Source organism: Indicator indicator, chromosome 15 (assembly GCF_027791375.1).
Source record: "Indicator indicator isolate 239-I01 chromosome 15, UM_Iind_1.1, whole genome shotgun sequence".
Classification (NCBI taxonomy): Eukaryota; Metazoa; Chordata; class Aves; order Piciformes; family Indicatoridae; genus Indicator; species Indicator indicator.
In genome coordinates, this window is record NC_072024.1 from 22,358,960 (window position 1) to 22,376,187 (window position 17,228).

The window sequence follows — 17,228 nt, forward strand, 5'->3', positions numbered from 1 at the left end:
ATGCGCCGGGCTCTGCCGCCGCTCCGCGCTCTGCTCGGGGCCGGCTCCGCGGGGCGCCCGCCCCGGCTGCCTGCGCTCAGCGGCTTCTGCTCCGCCACGGCGGCCGAGGGCAGCGCCGGCAGCACGGTAAGCGAAGGGCTAGGGCCGGGGGCCGGCAGGGCCGTGGCGGTGGCTTTAGGGCGTGCGGGAGGAGCCGGAGCGAAACCGAAACGGCTTCGGCGGGGCTCGGCCTCCTCACGCTGCTGGGGCTTCCTGCCGGCTTCCTGCCGGAGCCGCCTCTCTCCCGTCCCGCCCGGGACTTGGGAGGCTGCTACCGGCGGTTCCTTGCGAGCTCTCCTCTTGCACGGGGTTTTGTTCTGTGTGGTTACAAAAGGGAGAGCCGGGCGGGCGGTGCGGTGGTGCTGGGGTGAGCAGCTTCAGGCCGTCCCCTTTGTTGTTGCTGATCTCTTGTCAAGGAGAGAGTTCCCTCGTGGTCAGTAGGAAAAGACAGCTGTTAACTTCGTTGTCTGCCTGTTGGCTACAGCCTTCTTTCCTTTCCTAGCTCCTTTTTTTCCCTGTGTATAATTAGCAAAATACTTTTTTATTTTTCCCCTGCAGTCTTGTCAAGTGTTAATTTCTGTTTATAACCTACTTTATTTACAAAACCAATGCCAGAGCCTGCATTTCTCACTGACAGGATATTGTCCCAGGTTTGTAACGTCAGGTATCAGTTCCAAAGCTGTTGGGTTGCTCCTCAGGTGCCATTCCTGAAGCTGCTGGTGACAAGGATTGCAGGGGGTTTGTTCTTAAATAGAAGGCTGATGGTTATGCAGGGAAGAAACAGCTTCAGGGTGAGTTCTTGGCATGTGAGATTGAACAAAATGCCAACTGCCTTGTCTAGATCAGTGCTAAGGCAACGTACTTAGTGCTGGTTTTGTTAGCCTGGACTCTGTGAAGACGGACTCCAGCTCCTGGGGTTTAAAATGACATTCCTGTGCCATGGTCTTGGAGAAGGCAGGAGCGAGAAGCAGTGCGTGGGGCTGTGTCTGAGTGTACATCATTGTTCAGGTGATGGTGGCAGTGTCCTTGTGCTGGACCCAGCTGCAGGAAAAATGAAGCAGATGAATAATTGATGAGGAACAAAGGGCTGCTCAAATAGGCAAAATGCTCTTCTCCCTGCATGGGGAGAACAATGTGCTGGATCACTGTCATTGTGTGCCCTGAGACAAGCATGAAAAGGCCATCCCACCTGTCCTGGCTGAGCGTTCTCTCTGTATCATCATGCTCAGCCTCAGTCTCCTTTTTCTTCAAACCCTGAAAGAGAGGATCATAAACCCTAAGAGTTTCCGTCCTAGGCTTGTGAGGGAAAGGAAGTTTAGATTACTGACCCTTTCTAGTTCATCATTTTCCAACCTGCTCCAGTGATAGTTTCATTGCTCAGCGTTCCTCTCTCTGTCTCTACTCCTTATCACCCAGTGTATTTCTTACCCCCACGTAGCCTTGCTTTCATTTTCCAGGCCCATAAAGTCTGGCTCTTCACTTCTTCAAAGAATCAAAGGAGATTCCGGTAGCTGAAGGAGGCCTACAGGAAAGCTGGGGAGGGCTAAAAAGGGAGCCCTTTTTCCAAGGGCTTGTAGTGACAGGACAGGGGGGAATGGATTGAAGCTTGAGGAGTGTAGATTTAGACTGGATATTAGGAAGAAATTCTTTACAGTGAGGGTGATGAGACACTGGAACAGGTTGCCCAGGTTGTGAATGTCCCCTCCCTGGAGGTGTTCAAGGCCAGGGTAGATGAGGCCCTGAGCAAGCTGGGTTAGTGGGAAGTACCCCTGCGCATGGCACGGCAGTTAGAACCTGCTTCTGTTTCTTTTGTCAGTCATTTGTGTCTAGAAGCAGAGGGACCAGGGGTATCAAGCTGATCTTTATCAGCTTCTAGCCAGCCTCGACCCCCTGCTTGGTCCCCTGCTCTGGGTCTTGCCAGGACCCCGTGCTTGTGTTGGGGGGGGGAGGCAGTTGTACCTGTCACACCAGCTCTGGAGCCCTCAACACAAAAAGGACATGGAAATGCTAGATCAGGTCCAGAGGAGGCCACAAAGGTGATCAGAGGGCTGGAGAACCTTTGCCATGAAGGCAGGCTGAGGCAGTTGGGGTTGCTCAGTCTGGAGAAGAGAAGGCTCCAGGGGGACCTTGGAGCAGCCTTCCAGTGTTTGAAGGGGACTGCAGAAGAGCTGGAGAGGGACTTTTTAGAAAGGCCTGGAGTGACAGGATGAAGGGCAGTGGCTTCAAACTGGAAGAAGGTGGTTTGAGTTTAGACATAGGAGGAAATTGTTCCCCATGATGGTGTTGAGGCACTGGAGAAGGTTGCCCAGAGAAGCTGAGGAGCCTTCAAGCTTGGAAGTGTTTAAGACCAGACTGGATGAGGCTTTGAGCAACCTGGTCTAGTGAAAGGTGTCCCTGCCCACAGCAGGGGGTTGAAACTAGATGATTTTTAAGGTCCCTTCCAACCCAAACCATTCTATGATTCTATGTGCAACTCAAGATCCATTTCTCTTCTTTGAAGTGTTGATTGTCGTTGGGTGTTAGCTGTTAGGAGCTGTGTCAACATGGACATGACTAATGTACTCTTTGCAACTCCTTCTCACAGCTCAGCATAAGACCATCCTTTGGTTTTCTCTTTGACATTGATGGGGTGCTGGTACGAGGCAAGACTCCAATTCCTGCTGCAAAAACAGCCTTTCAAAAGCTGGTGAATTCTCAGGGACAGTTCTTGGTGCCTGTGGTGTTTGTCACCAATGCAGGGAACTGCCTTCGCCAGAAAAAAGCTGATCAGTTGTCTCATCTACTGGGAGTCCCTGTGAGTATCTTAAAGCTTACTTATTTAGTTATTTACTCATGGTGAATGTGTCAAATGCCTTCTCTTCCATTAGTCAGTTTTAATTTTCCCCTTAAGCCCCCTGAAATGCTTTGCAAGAGGTGTCACAAAAGTAAACAGCCCGTTGCCCAAATTTGATGATGTTGCCATGGGTAAGGCTGCTGATCTTTCTTTGCAACATTATTACTGTGAGAATACATCTGGCTTTGTGGTTTGTGGGTGCTGTGAGTAGGACTTCTCCATTCTTGGAGGCTGTTTGAGCATTATTCAAAAGCTGTAAAGCCAGTTCTGCAGGGCCTTTTCTTTCAGTAAAGACCAGCAGACAAGAGCATATCTGTATCAGTAAAACCCTGTCTGTCATGGGTGAAAGGACGTCTCAGTTATTTTGGGGTTTTTTTAGATGTGCAAAGGTGATAACTAGTGATTCATAATAGAATCTTTCAGGATAATAATTACTGGGTTTATATATATTAAAAGAATCCCAGCATGGTGAGGTTTGGAAGGGACCTTTGGATGTCATCCAGTCCTAACCCCATGCTAAAGCAGGGTCACCCACAGCAGGGTGCCCAGGATCACAATGTCCGGGGGGGGCTGGAATCTCTCCAAGGAAGGAGATTCCACAACCTTTCTGGGCAGCCTGCTCCAAGGCTCCAGCACTCTCACACTAAAGAAATTTTTCCTCCCGTTTAGATGGAATCTCCTGGATGCCAATTTGTGCCCATTGTCCCTTGTCCTGTCTCTGGGCACCACTAAAAAGACTCTGGCCACATCCTCTTACCCCCCACCCTTTACCACTTGCAGAGCATTGAGAAGACCCCCTTTCAGGCTGCTCTTCTCCAGGCCCCGGATCTCTCAGCCTTTCCTTCTCACAGAGATGCTCCAGGTCCCTCAGCATCTTTGGAGCTTTCACTGGACTCTCCTCAGTAGTCCCCTGTCTCTCTTGAACTGGGGAACCCAGAGCTGGGCCCAGAGTACCCCAGAGGTGTCCTCACCAGGGCAGAGTACAGGGGCAGGAGAACCTCCCATGACCTGCTGACCACGCTCTTTCTAATGCACCCTGAGAGACCACTGGCTATGTTGCCCTTGAGGGCACATTGGTGGCTCATGGCGAACTTGTTGTCCACCAGCACTTCTAGGTCCTTCTCTGTGGAGCTGCTTTCCAGCAGGTCACCCCCTCCCCTGTACTGGTGCAGGGGGTTGTTCCTCCCCAGGTGCAGGATCCTACACTTGCTCATGTTGAACTTCGTGAAGTTCCCCTCCACCCAGCTCTCCAACCTGTCCAGGTCTCAATGGGGTTATGTGTCAGAAGTTTGCAACTTCTTTTAGTTTGCAATTAAATCAGTGCTGCAGTCTAGGAAAGGGACCTCAATTTGCACTAGTTCTGATTTTTCTTCCTTCTTTGTTTTTTAAATGATAGGTGATTCTGTAAACATAAAAAGAGAGAACCTGGTGATCATATTGGATAGAGTGAATCACCCTCAAGTTTTTCACCACAAGGGTGGTGAGACACTGGAATAGGTTGCCCAGGGGGGTTGTAGAAGCCTCATCCCTGGAGGTTTTTGCAGCCAGGCTGGATGTGGCTGTGAGCAACCTGCTGGAGTGTGAGGTGTCCCTGCCCATGGCAGGGGGGTTGGAAATGGATGATCCTTGAGGTCCCTTCCAACCCTGATGATTCTATGATTCTGGAAGCTGACAGGGGGGGTCAGGAATGATAGGGTGGAGTTTCAGGTAGATGGATATGATTGCTTTGTCAGACCTGTTCCTTCAATCTACATGTCAATAATTTACCTGAAAAGCAACAAAACCTCCTTTTGTTTTTCAAATCCCAAACAGATTTCACAAGATCAGGTGATGATGTCGCACAGCCCTCTGCGGATGTTCAAACGTTACCATGAGAAATGTGTTCTTGTGTCTGGCCAAGGACCACTTCTGGATATTGCTCAAGAGTATCTTTAAAAAGCAAACAAACAAACAACACATCCAACCTTCTGGTTTAAGTACTGTCCTTAACCAAGTTCAGGAGATCCTGCAGACCTAACGGAGACCAAGTCTTTCAACACTACTAACCCAGTGATGGGCAAATGGTAGTTCTTACTGTCGTGTCACATTGATGTTTTGAAGCTGGTTGGTGTGGTGGGTTTTTGTTTCACTGTTTTTAACAAGAAAGGTAAAAACAGTCAGTTTGTTGACTCATATGTAAATGACACTTTAGCACCCAGAGTCTGTGCTCTGTTGAGGACGAGAGCGTGGCATTCTGGCTGTTGTTTCGTAGAATCACAGAATGGTTTGAGTTGGAAGGGAACTTGAAGATCATCCAAATTCCACCATGGGCAGGGACACCTCCCACTAGACCAGGTTGCTCAAGGCCTCATCCAACCTGGCCTTGAATGCTTTTAGTCTTGGAGCCTCCACAACTTCTCTGGGCAACTCTTCCAGTGCCTCACCACCCTGTAACAATTTTTTTCCTAATGCATAACCTAAATCCAGCTTCTTGCAGTTTGAAGGCATCACCTCTTGTCCTGTCACTCCAGGCCTTTGTAGAAAGTCCCTCTCCAGCTCTCCTGTAGCCCCCTTCAAACACTGGAAAGCTGCTCTAAGGTTTCTGTGAAGTCTTCTCTTCTCCTGGCTGAATTTCCCCAACTCTCTCAGCCTGCCTTCATGGCAAAGGTTCTCCAGCCCTCTGATCATTTTTGTGGCCTCCTTTGGACCTGCTCTAGCAGTTCCATGTCCTTCTTGTGTTGAGCACTCCAGAGCTGGACCCAGAACTTTATCACTGACTTACTTATCTGGCTCAGTAGCTCAGGACACTCCAAGTTAGGAGCAGGTGTTGATGTGTTGGAGGGTAGGAGGGCCCTGCAGAAGGACCTTGGCAGGCTGGATGGGTGGGCAGAGGCCAATGGGATGAGACTGAACAAGTCTAAGGGCAGGGTTCTACACTTTGGCCACAACAACCCCAAGCAGTGCTACAGGCTGGGGACAGAGTGGCTGAGAGCAGCCAGACAGAAAGGGACCTGGGGGTGCTGAACATGAGCCAGCAGTGTGCCCAGCAGGAGAGCCAATGGCATCCTGGCCTGGATCAGGAGTAGTGTGGCCAGCAGGAGCAGGGAGGTTATTCTGCCCTGTGCTCAGCACTGCTCAGGCCACACCTTGGGTCCTGTGTCCAGTTCTGGGCTCCTCAGTTCAAGAGAGATGTTGAGGGACTGGAAGGTGTCCAGAGAAGGGCAACGAAGCTGGGGAGGGGTCTGTAGCACAGCCCTGTGAGGAGAGGCTGAGGGAGCTGGGGGTGTTCAGCCTGGAGAAGAGGAGGTTCAGGGCAGACCTCATTGCTGTCTACAACTACCTGAAGGGAGGTTGTAGCCAGGTGGGGGTTGGGCTCTTCTCCCAGGCAACCAGCAGCAGAAGGAGGGGACACAGTCTCAAGCTGTGCTAGGGGAGGTCTAGGCTGGGTGTTAGGAGGAAGTTCTTCACAGAGAGAGAGATTTGCCATTGGGATGTGCTGCCCAGGGAGGTGGTGGAGTCCCCATCCCTGGAGATGTTCAAGAGAAGCCTGAATGAGGCACTTGGTGCCATGGTCTGGTTGATTGGATAGGGCTGGGGGATAGGTTGGACTGGAGGATCTTGGAGGTCTCTTCCAACCTGGTTGATTCTATGATTCTAAGATCTTCTTTTAACAGCATAGCCAGTCCAGGTCACGTTGGGTTTGTAACCAACATCTAGAGTAGAACAGCATTTCAAAATATTTTGCTGCTTCTATGATGACTGCCAGAAAGGAAGTTGAATTGTGTTGATCTAACAGTCGTATCAAAGCTTCAAACTGTAATTTGATGGCCTCAAGCATTGTATAATCTTCACTCATACTTCCAGGTACTGCTTTCTGCACTTCACTTCTTCCTTTCTTATTCCTTATTTTTCTCTGCCTTGTAGGAAGTTGTCTTGATAGCAAGAGTAGCTCCCAACTGCTTGTTACATCAGTCAGCAGTTTTAGTTTGATTACCTCTTGCTCACTCAGTTTAAATTACTGGGATAGCTCAGAGTTAAGGGCAGTACCATGGGTATCATAAGGTTGTTTTTTTCTCCCCTTTTGGTCCTTTCCTTTTTTTTGATGTGTTTTGGAGTTTATCTTAAGTACCTGTAGAACACAGATAAACCTGAGTGGTCAGTCCACCATTCTGTACAAGGCTGAGCTTTGTGGTGTTTGTTTGCCCAGCAACATGTTTGCAGCTCTAATGGCCTGAGGAAAGCACCATTTGTGGTGACAGTATTTTTTTCCTCAGCTAGTTCAATATTTCTTTCTTGTAATAATTACACAAGATGTTGTCCTGCTGCCAGATAAACCTTTTTTCTGGTGCTTATGTAAGGATGAAACCTAAAAGGATGTTGCAGCAAGGTGGGTGTTGGTGTCTTCTCCCTAGTAACAAGTGGTAGGATGAGAGGAAATGGTCTCAGGTTGCACCAGGTGAGGTTCAGGTTGGACATTAGAAGAAACCTCTTCCCTGAAAGGGCTCTCAAACACTGGCACAGGCTGCCCAGGGAGGTGGTTGAATCCCCATCCCTGGAGGTGTTTCCAAGAGGCAGAGCTGTGGTGCTGAGGGCATGGTTTAGTGCCAGACTTTACTGGTAGAGTTAGAGGGTGGTTGGACTTGATCTTAAAGGTCTTTTCCAACTGAAATGATTCTTTGATTCTACGATCTTGGAGTATGGTAGGTGTAAAGAGGCTTCCTGCTTTTCATCTCTTGAGAAAGATTTCTGTGTCATTTCACTCTTAAGGTCTCAGACACACGGGTCTCCCATTCATAAATAATGAGATGATCATCCTACCTCACAGAAGAAAAAGTCAGGCTTGGGTATATTGCCTTCATTGCTACACAATTTGCTTCACCTGATGAACTGCATCTGTTAAAACTGTTGAAGTAGAATTAGTGATTTAAAAAATCCTTTCACGTGGGCACTTCTCTCTCCTTAACTGGTACTGCTGCAGCCTTGGTTTCTGTCAACCTATTACCATTGAAACACTGCGAGAGAAACACCCTCTGCTAGATGTAGTTGACCATGACAGAAGACCTAATGTTCTGGTGAGTGTGGATTGCTCTTTGAAAATTATTTGCTCATTAGATGGCTTCTGTAATAGGGGGTGAGAGAAACACATTGGTGTTGTTTCTAGGCTGTGAAGGTCCTTTGGTTGTAAGCTAAAGCTTTGCAGATAAGTGTTTTTTCTGCCAAAGACTCCATTTCTGCTTTGTGCCATAATCTAAATACTTTCAAACTGCCAGGCTCAGGCTGTTGTTCTTACTTTGTATTTTGACTTTGCTTTTCTGCTTCTTTATTTGCTTTATGACAGCATTTTCAAGAACAGCTGTGGTAATTCTTTAACATATTCTTGTGTCATAACATGTTCATATTCACAACAGTTTCCTATCAGTTTAATTCTTTAACATGAACTTTGATTTTGTAGCCTACTGTGGTGGGAAAAGTTACAACTTAGTACAGATTCCTAATGCAAAATCTGTCTTGGGAAGCTTATTAGCTTTCTAGATGTGTGGAAGATGAAATAAGTTTTTTTCCTTCAGTACAGTCTTGGTATTTTCTAGGCTGTGAGGTTGATTTGGTTGTAAATTAATGCTTTGCAGGTAACTAATTTTCATCCCAAGGTCTCCCTTTTTGGTTTATACCATTATTTAAATAGATACTAGCAGTATGCACAGTGATTCCAGCTGAATTGTCAGTTCAGAAAGCAGTGAATGCATGCACAGCAAAGATATAGTCAGGGTCAGCATATAGAGTGGATTTTTCCCACATGAAATCAGGAAATTCTTTGTGGTTCTTAGAATCCCTAACTCAGTTATGTCACTTTTTGCCTTGCTTTGCAAGATGTAGAAGTTCAAGAAACTGTTCATGTATCTGGAGCACCTCTCCTATGAAGACAGGGTGAAAGAATGGGGGCTGTTCAGCCTGCAGAAGACAGGGCTCCAGGCAGACCTTATAACTACATTCCGGTATCTGAAGGGGACCTACAGGAAGGCTGGGGAGGGACTGTTTAGAGAGGACTGTGGTGGTAGGATGAAGGGCAGTGGTTTGGAACTGGAGCAGGGTGGATTTAGGTTGGACATAGGAGGAAGTCCTTCACAATGAGGATGGTGAAATACTGGAACAGGTTGCCCAGGGATGTGGTTGAGGCCTCATCCTTGGAGACATTCAAGATCAGACTCAGTGTGGCCCTGGGCAACCTGATCTAGTTGGAGATGTCCCTGCCCACTGCAGGGGGTGTGGACAAGATGAGCTTTGAGGCTCCCTTCCAACCCAATGCAATCTGTGAATTTGTCACCACCTGGAGTAAATCATGAAGTGCAACCCCTTATTTGTTTAGCAGGGGGATTAGACATTGTACAATGTATTTTTCTTTCTTAGCAGTGTCTTGGTAAATAATACTAGAAGACCTCTTACTCCTGCAGAAGGACAAACATCCACACTTTCCTACACAAGTAAATGAAACAACTTGAAGCTTTTATCACATGCCAGAGGCAGGTTAATAAATGTAGGAAGGTAGTGAATGTGAAACACAGCAACTTGTCTGTTGGCCACAAGGTTTCACTTCAGGCTTGAAACACAAGTTTCGAAGTAAACCAAAAGAGAGAGTGGGTTTCCTGTCAGTGTGGCAGAAGGCAGCTGTGGAAGCTATACTTGAATTTATCCTGTTAAAAATGGTGGTAGATGTTTCATGTTGTTGAAAACATTCCTTTTTGTTTGTTTCTTTTCTTCTTATTGCAGTACCCCTCTGCTGTGGAGATTCCCAAGATCGAGGGTCAGTTGTCTTCATTTAACTTGCAACCATCCATTAATAGGTGAAATATCTGTGCTGTGCTTTAGGATTAGAATTTGTTTTTAGATCACTGGCTGCTTCAGAAAGTTGGTGGAGGCACTTCTCAAAATGCCTTGTTAATTTGGAATACCTGTCATTGCTCTGGAATGTATCATGTATGCTAAAGCTGAGGCTTTAACATCTGCAGTTGTCAGCCCTGTCTGTTGGAAGTCTGAGAAGGTCGGTGAGGTTCTGCTTTCCTTTTCCTTGGACAGGCTATTGCTGCCTTCCTTTCAGAAAGGAGGGTTCAACTGACACCTCTTCAGGAAGAATCACTCTTGTCCTTACAGCAGGCAGGATGATCAGTTCAGGGCTGTAGAATGAGGTGTGTTGTGTTATGTTCTGGGTGTGTAGAAAGGCAGCTTGTCTCTCAGCACACTGAATGCAGCCTTACCTGAAGTACAGAACTTTTTACAGCAGCGTGGTCTGGTAGGAATCACAGAATCATTTCAGTTGGAAACATCTTTAAGATCATCAAGTCCAGCCATTATCTAACTCTATCAAGTCTACTCCAGGGATGGAGATTCAACCACCTCTCTGTGAAGCCTGTTCCAGTCTTTGAGAACCTTTTAAAGGACTGAAGAAGTTTCTTCTAATGTCTAATTTAAATCTCCACTGGTGCAACTTGGGGCCATTTCCTCTCGTCTTACCACTTGCTTTTGAGAAGACACCAACACCCACCTCACTGCAACCTCCTTTCAGGGAGCTGCAGAGAGAGTGAGATCTTCCTCAGCCTTCTCTTCTCCAGACTAAACAGCCCCAGTTCCCTCAGCTACTCCTCACCAGCCCTGTTCTCCAGCTTCAGCACCCTTCTCTGGACCTGCTCCAGCACCTCAATGTCCTTCTTGGAGTGAGAGGCCCAGAACTAAACCCAGTACTCAAGGTGTGGCCTCACCAGTGCTGAGCACAGAGGGACAGACAAGGGGTGATGGTTTCCAACTGGAAGAAGCTGGATTTAGATTGGACATCAGGAAGAAATTCTTCCCCAGGAGGGTGGTGAGGCACTGAAACAGGTTGCCCAGAGAAGTTGTGAAGGCTCCAAGCCTGGAAGTGTTCCAAGCCAGGTTGGATGGGGCTTTGAGCGAGCTACTCTAGTAGGAGATGTGCCTGCCCATAGCAGGGGGTTGAAACTAGATGATCTTTAAGGTCACTTCAAACCATTCTATGATTCTATGATAATAGAAACTGCACTTGAGGCATTTGAAAAAAAAAAAAAAAAACAAAAAACCAAAAACATGTCACTTTATTGCTGGAGATGAGAAAAATGTCTAAAAACAACATTCAGATTTTGTTTTAAGATGAAAAAAATACTTTAAGATGAAAATAACATCTGTGATGATGGATTATTTAAATATTGTTTGTAAAGATAAAATTCAGAAGGGTGCTGAGGACTTTGAAAAACAGTTTACAAAGGTGAGGGGTTTTTTTGTGGTGCTGTGGTGAAACTTAGCCTATAAAAAATAAATAGCTTCTTAAACCTGTAGATTTTGCAGTGGGGTCTTGTTGCTTCTAAGGTTTACTGTGAATGAATAGGTATGTAACATATTAAAACCCTAAGTTAATGTGACTGTTCATCAGTTCCTGCTTAGATCAGGTTATTTGTTCAGTCTCTTTAAGACCAAGTTTTACTTGTTGGAGATTTGGTGCCTTGTTATGTCCAGTTCCCTAACTCTGTTTTATAATACTTGTTCTCCTAGCTGTTGTTTTGTTTGGGGAGCCAGTCAGATGGGAAACCAACCTCCAGTTGATAATAGATGTTTTGCTGACAAGTGGCTATCCTGGAAATCCCTATCAGCATGAAAATTACCCTCACATTCCTGTACTGGCTTGTAACATGGATCTGATGTGGGTTGCTGAGGCTCAGTCTCCCAGGTGAGTCTCTGTCCTGGAATACTTGGGGATTCCTCATTTCTGCAGTCAAATTTAGTCACCAGATGCTTGTTACAGCTTCACAGCAGGTCTCAGCTTTGAATATGATGTCTCTAAAGCAAGATTTAGATTGGGCATTAGGAAGATATTCTTCCCCATGTGGGTGGTGAGGCACTGGACCAGGTTGCTTTCAGCATACACCACCTGATTGCTGTCTATGGAGGTGTTGGGTAGAAAGTTGGACTTGATGATCTTAGAGGTCTTTTCCAACCTTCATGATTCTATCATTACTGTTTGCACCATGCCCAGAATAACAGAGTTACCAAAAGCATGAGGTAAAATTTTCATTTGTTCCTTCATCGTCCTTTGATTTTTTTTTTAATTTTTCTTTATTTTTAGTAATTTAAATTTTTTTAGAGAAAGCAATGAGGGTTTTTTGTTTATTTGTTTCCATATTACACGTGCATTTTCTGTCTACTCTTGTTCTTCAGGAGAGATTATTTTTCCTTCTGTCTGATGCTAGTTTTCCTTTTGTTTTTTTCTTCTCTTCTGTGTTACTGTAGCTAATTCTGTTTGGTCACTACAGAGGGTGGAGCTCAGGCTAGGCTTTATTTCATGTCTATTGAAATGCAAGCAATGCTAACACAAACCACTGCTGCATTTTACAGCAGGCCAGCCTGTTGTGCTGTCCCAATAATCTGGGATTATTGTGGTGTTAATTGTTCAGCTAATCAGCACTTAATTTTCATTTGAACAGCTGTGGAAATCATAGAATCAGCGATTGGTTTGAGTATAGAAGAGACCTTAATCATCTAGGTCCAACCCCCTGCCATGGGCAGAGACACCTCCTACTAGACAACTTGCTGGCACTATCTAGCCTGGCTTGGAACACTGCCAGGCTTGAAGCCTCCACAGCTTCTCTGGGCAACCTCTTCCAGTGCCTCACCACCCTCCTGGGGAAGAATTTCTTGTTAACGTCTAATCCAAATCCAGCTTTTTCCAGTTTGAAACCATTCCCTCTCATCCTGTCACTCCATGCCTTTGTGAAAAGTCCCTCTCCAGCTCTCCTGTAGCCCCCTTCAGATCCTGGAAGGCTGACCTAAGGTCCCCCCAGAGTCTTCTCCATTCTGAACAACCCCAACTCTCTCAGCCTGGCCTCACAGCAGAGGGCTTCCAGCACTCCCAGCATTGCTGTGGCTTCCTCTGGCCCCTCTCCAACAGATTCCTGTCTCTGCCTCTGCTGTCCTGAGGAATTCAGAGCTGGCCCCAGCACTGCAGGTGGGGTCTCAACTGAGCAGAAAGGCAGAATCCCCTCCATCTCCTGCCCACACTGCTAGGGATCAGCCCAGGACACGACTGGGTCTGGTTGGGAAATGCCATGTGCAAACTGAGGGGAAATTTGAGAGTTACAGGATGTGATTGATCCCTAAAAGCCCAGGAAATAAAAGATCTGTACTTAACAGAGTTTGATTTGTCTTTGTCTTTGCGTAGGTTTGGGCATGGTACTTTCATGGTTTGTTTGGAAAACATTTACAAGAAGATCACTGGCAAGGAGTTGAAATATGAAGCCTTAATGGGCAAGCCCAGTAAGCTGACCTACCAGTATGCAGAGTACCTGATCCGGGCCCAGGCTGCAGAGAGGCAGTGGCAGCAGCCCATTCAAACTCTCTATGCTGTCGGGTAAGGTACTGCGAGTCCAGCGAGGGCAGCAGGGAATTACTGCACCTTTCAGTGCTTCAGGGGGCTGATCAGAAAGCTGGGGACACAGCTCTCAGCAGGGCCAGTTGTGACAGGACAAGGGGTGATGGTTTGAACTAAAAGAGGGAGGTTTAGACTAGAGAGAACGACGAAATGCTTGACACCGAGGGTGGTGAGACACTGGCCCAGGTTGCCCAGAGAGGTGGGAGATGCCCCAACCCTGGAACCATTGCAGTTGTCTGGGGTGCTGAGCAACCTGCTCTAGCAGTAGATGTCCCTGATGAATGCAGGGGGATTAGACTAGAGGACCTTTAAAGGTCCCTTCCCACCTAAAGCAGTCTTGTGATTCTATGAAAATAACCTAGACTGAGAAGGGATGTAGTAGGGACAACCACATGTTCCTATCTGTAAGTATCTTTTGAGTAGGAAATAACTTCAGTACTTGAAACACATAGGTGGTACCTAGATGTTTACCAGCACAGCAGTAGAGCACTGAAAGTGGACCTATAGTTTTAATGGGTCTGAGCTGAAGGAGAAAATGAGCAAGAAGGACTCCTCCAGCGTCAGTTAAACAGGATACGTTTCCACATCAGTATAAAAAGAAATGCTAAGATTAAGGATGGCCCAGTAACAGCCCAAGGAGTTTCCACTAAATCAACAGGTTGCCCAGAGAGGTGGAGATGTCCCATCCCTGGAGCCACTCCAGGTCAGGTTGTTTGGGGCTCTGAGCAACCTGCTCCAGTTGTAGATGTCCCTGCTGGCTGCAGGGGGGTTGGACTAGTTGAGCTTTAAAGGTTACTCCAACCCAAACCAGTTTGTTATACCATAAATAGCAGTAAGGAAAAATCCCCAACTCTTACTGGTTTGTTTCTCATACCATTAGGACTCCCTGATGTTGTTGGGGCTGTGGTGTACTTTCTGTAATGCTCTCAAGCCTCACTGCTTCTCACCCTGCAAATGAATAATACTTGGATCTTTCTGTGTGTGAGTTCTGTAGAAGCACAAAAACTGATTTATAAGCAGCTAAGATTTCTCCTGATTTTTTTTTTCTTCTTATTTTTTATTTCTTTCTGTAATAGGCTGCTTAAATCTAACAAAGATTGATATGGGTGTTTGTTTGGTTAGGCTTACTGGTGTGACAAGCAACAAACTGAGTAAATAACAGTTATCAGAGAATGCAGAGCTGGAATTTGTTTGTGAGGTCATTAAGCTTGGTCATATGCTCTGTGTGTGCTGTCACATCATAGAATCCTTTTCATAGAAAGAGATAAAGCTGTATTGTATTAAAGGCTGTTCCACAATCTCCAAGATGTCTGCACATATAATGAGCTCATTCATGGCCTGCTAATACCTATCCTTGATTTCCCTGCCCCTTGCTCTGACCTGCAGTTTCCATATGGAGAGTTATCATAGAATGATGGGGGTTGGAAGGGACCTCTAGAGATCATCCAGTCCAACCCCTTCACCCAAGCAGGATCACCTAGGACAGGTCACACAGGAACAGGTCCAGACAGATCTTAAAAGTCTCCAGGGAAGGAGACTCCACAGCCTTTCTGGGCAGCCTGCTCCAGGGCTCCAGCACCCTCACAGCAAAGTTTTTCCTCACGTTGAGGTGGAACTTCCTGGGTTCCAGTTTATATCCATTGCCCTTTGTCCTTTCACAGGACACCACTGACATGAGCCTGACCCCTTCTCCTTGTCACCCACCCCTCAGATATTTATAGACATTGATAAGATCTCCTCTCAGCCTTCTCTTCTCCAGGCTAAACAGCCCCAGGCCATGCCGAATGAAACTGATGTCATAAAATAGTTCTAAAAAGGGATTCCTTCCTGTCTGCAGGCTGCCACACAGAGCTATGTGAAGCAGAGAATCATCTGTTAAATCCAAGCCAGCCCTTGGAAGCTGCCAAGTAGGAGTGCCCTGCTGACTAACCTTCCTGCCTGTGTTTGCAGAGATAACCTCATGACCGATGTCTACGGTGCTAACCTTTACAATCGCTACCTTCAGGAGAGCTCCAGGAAAGGCTCCAAATCACGGCTGCAGGCCCAAGCCACTGGTGGCAGAGGATCTACCACACTCTCTCTGGATGATGAAACAGGCAGCAGTTGGGAGAATGAATTAGCCTCTGCAGCAGCTGCCCGCTGTAGGTCTGTTCTGGTTTGTACTGGGGTGTACAACCCTCACAGCGAGGTGCCCTCGGACACCCAGGAGAGCATCACTGAAACGGTGTTCCACGGCCACAGGGATTTCAGATTTGACCCTGGCTTGGTAGAACCAGATCATATTGTACCAGATGTCGATGCTGCTGTAGACCTGGTCTTCCAGCTGGAGAACTTTGCACCTCCAACTGTGCCAGGGGAAGTTTAGGCTGGAGGTGAGGAGAAAGTTCTTCACAGAAAGAGTGATCTGCCCAGGGAGGTGGTGGAGTCACCATCCCTGGAGGTGTTCAAAAAAGGATTGGACATGGCACTTGAAGCCATGGTTTAGTTAGTCATGAGGTGCTGGGTGATAGGTTGGACTTGATGGTCTCTGAGGTCTTTTCCAACCTTGTTGATTCTATGATTCATTGAGAGGATTTCATAAGGACTACTCAGTGCTGTGCTTCTCTTCCCCCTCCCCTCCCCGAAAAAACAAACCCCAAACTGTGCATTAAGATCATGCCACAAACTGCTGCTTTCTGGGATTTTGAACTTCTAGTACAATCTTACTTTGGGTATACCCAGTATAGTTGGGTATATTAATATACTTAATAGTTTAAATATCAATAGTGCTTTTTAAACTGCTTTGAAAGATGTCATTTCATGCTTTAGTTGCCCTTTATTACCCTCCTATACATGATGTTAGCTGTTTTGATAGCAGTTTTTCATAGTGATTTATAGCTGGTACTTCAATTTCCACCTGACAGTACCTTCTTTTGCTGGAAGATTTAGTTTCTGTGTATTGGGGATCTGTAGGATGTTGGATTGTGGTGCTGGGCTCATTCCCGCAATTGTCTAGTACAGAGCACAACTGTTACAACATATTACTGCCTGCTATTGTGCAAGTTATGAGTGCTCCTCCAAATCAGAGTCAAGTTCAGGTCTGTTCTGCTCCTTTGTACTCGCTCACATGCAACCCTGCAGCCTTCCTTTTTTGCCTCTTTTCCATGTGTCTGGAGCTGCAGCTGTTCCTTTCTGCTCTGAGATGCAAAGCCTTAATAGAAATGCCTCTGTGAAGTGGAGAAGGCTGACCTGTTACCTCCATTTCTGGAGCTCCAACTCAGCTGAACGCAGGCATGTAAGGGAAATGGCTAACACTGGGTGTCCTCTGTGGCACCATAGGTGACCTTTCTGTCTTTGCCTTTTTATCTGCACTTTCTTGAGGAATTTAGAATGTTAGAAAGCTTTAGAAATTATGTTTGGGGTGTTTGTGTCAGTTGGGCTTTTCCACTGAAGGAGTGGCTACTGTTTGGGCATAAAGTGCCTCATAATTTACTTGAAGCTTCACTACCACTGTGGTAATTAACTGGGTCTTTAGTGGCATAGCTTTCATCTTGTGTCAGTGTTGTTTGGTTCCTGGGGTTTATAGCTGTTCATTTGGGGAAAAAAAAAAAAAACAAGAAAGGAAAGAAAAAACAAACAAAAAAGTAATTTATTTTATGTTATTTTTGTAAAATGCTTTTCAATGTTTTCATCCTAAAGATGCCTTTGGAACTGGTTTTGTGTTAGTTTGTTATAAGGTGGCATATGGTGTAGCTGTGGCATAAGCTTGGGAGAACATAAGCCAATTAAGTCCACTTACAGAGAGCACTTAACATCACCTGGGGGCTGTTCATGGTTGGGTTGGGGTTTTATGAATTGGAAATGCTGGAAACAAACAAACAAACAAATCTATTGGTCTTCAGTTTTCCCAAGCTTTTGCAGGACTAGCTGGCTTATAAGCAGTGATGGGCAGTTGGTGGCATTAAAGGAAGT

At 46.3% G+C, this 17,228-nt stretch overlaps 1 protein-coding gene across 1 annotated transcript; it reads left to right on the plus strand.

Moving 5' to 3' along the window:
* LOC128971630 (haloacid dehalogenase-like hydrolase domain-containing 5) lies at nucleotides 1-15,642 on the plus strand. The gene is made up of 8 exons (XM_054387233.1): nucleotides 1-126; nucleotides 2,624-2,833; nucleotides 4,685-4,797; nucleotides 7,830-7,923; nucleotides 9,617-9,650; nucleotides 11,405-11,579; nucleotides 13,068-13,256; nucleotides 15,228-15,642. The coding sequence occupies exons 1-8, from the start codon at nucleotides 1-3 to the stop codon at nucleotides 15,640-15,642; spliced, it is 1,356 nt and encodes a 451-aa protein (XP_054243208.1).
* Nucleotides 15,643-17,228: the final 1,586 nt, after the last annotated feature.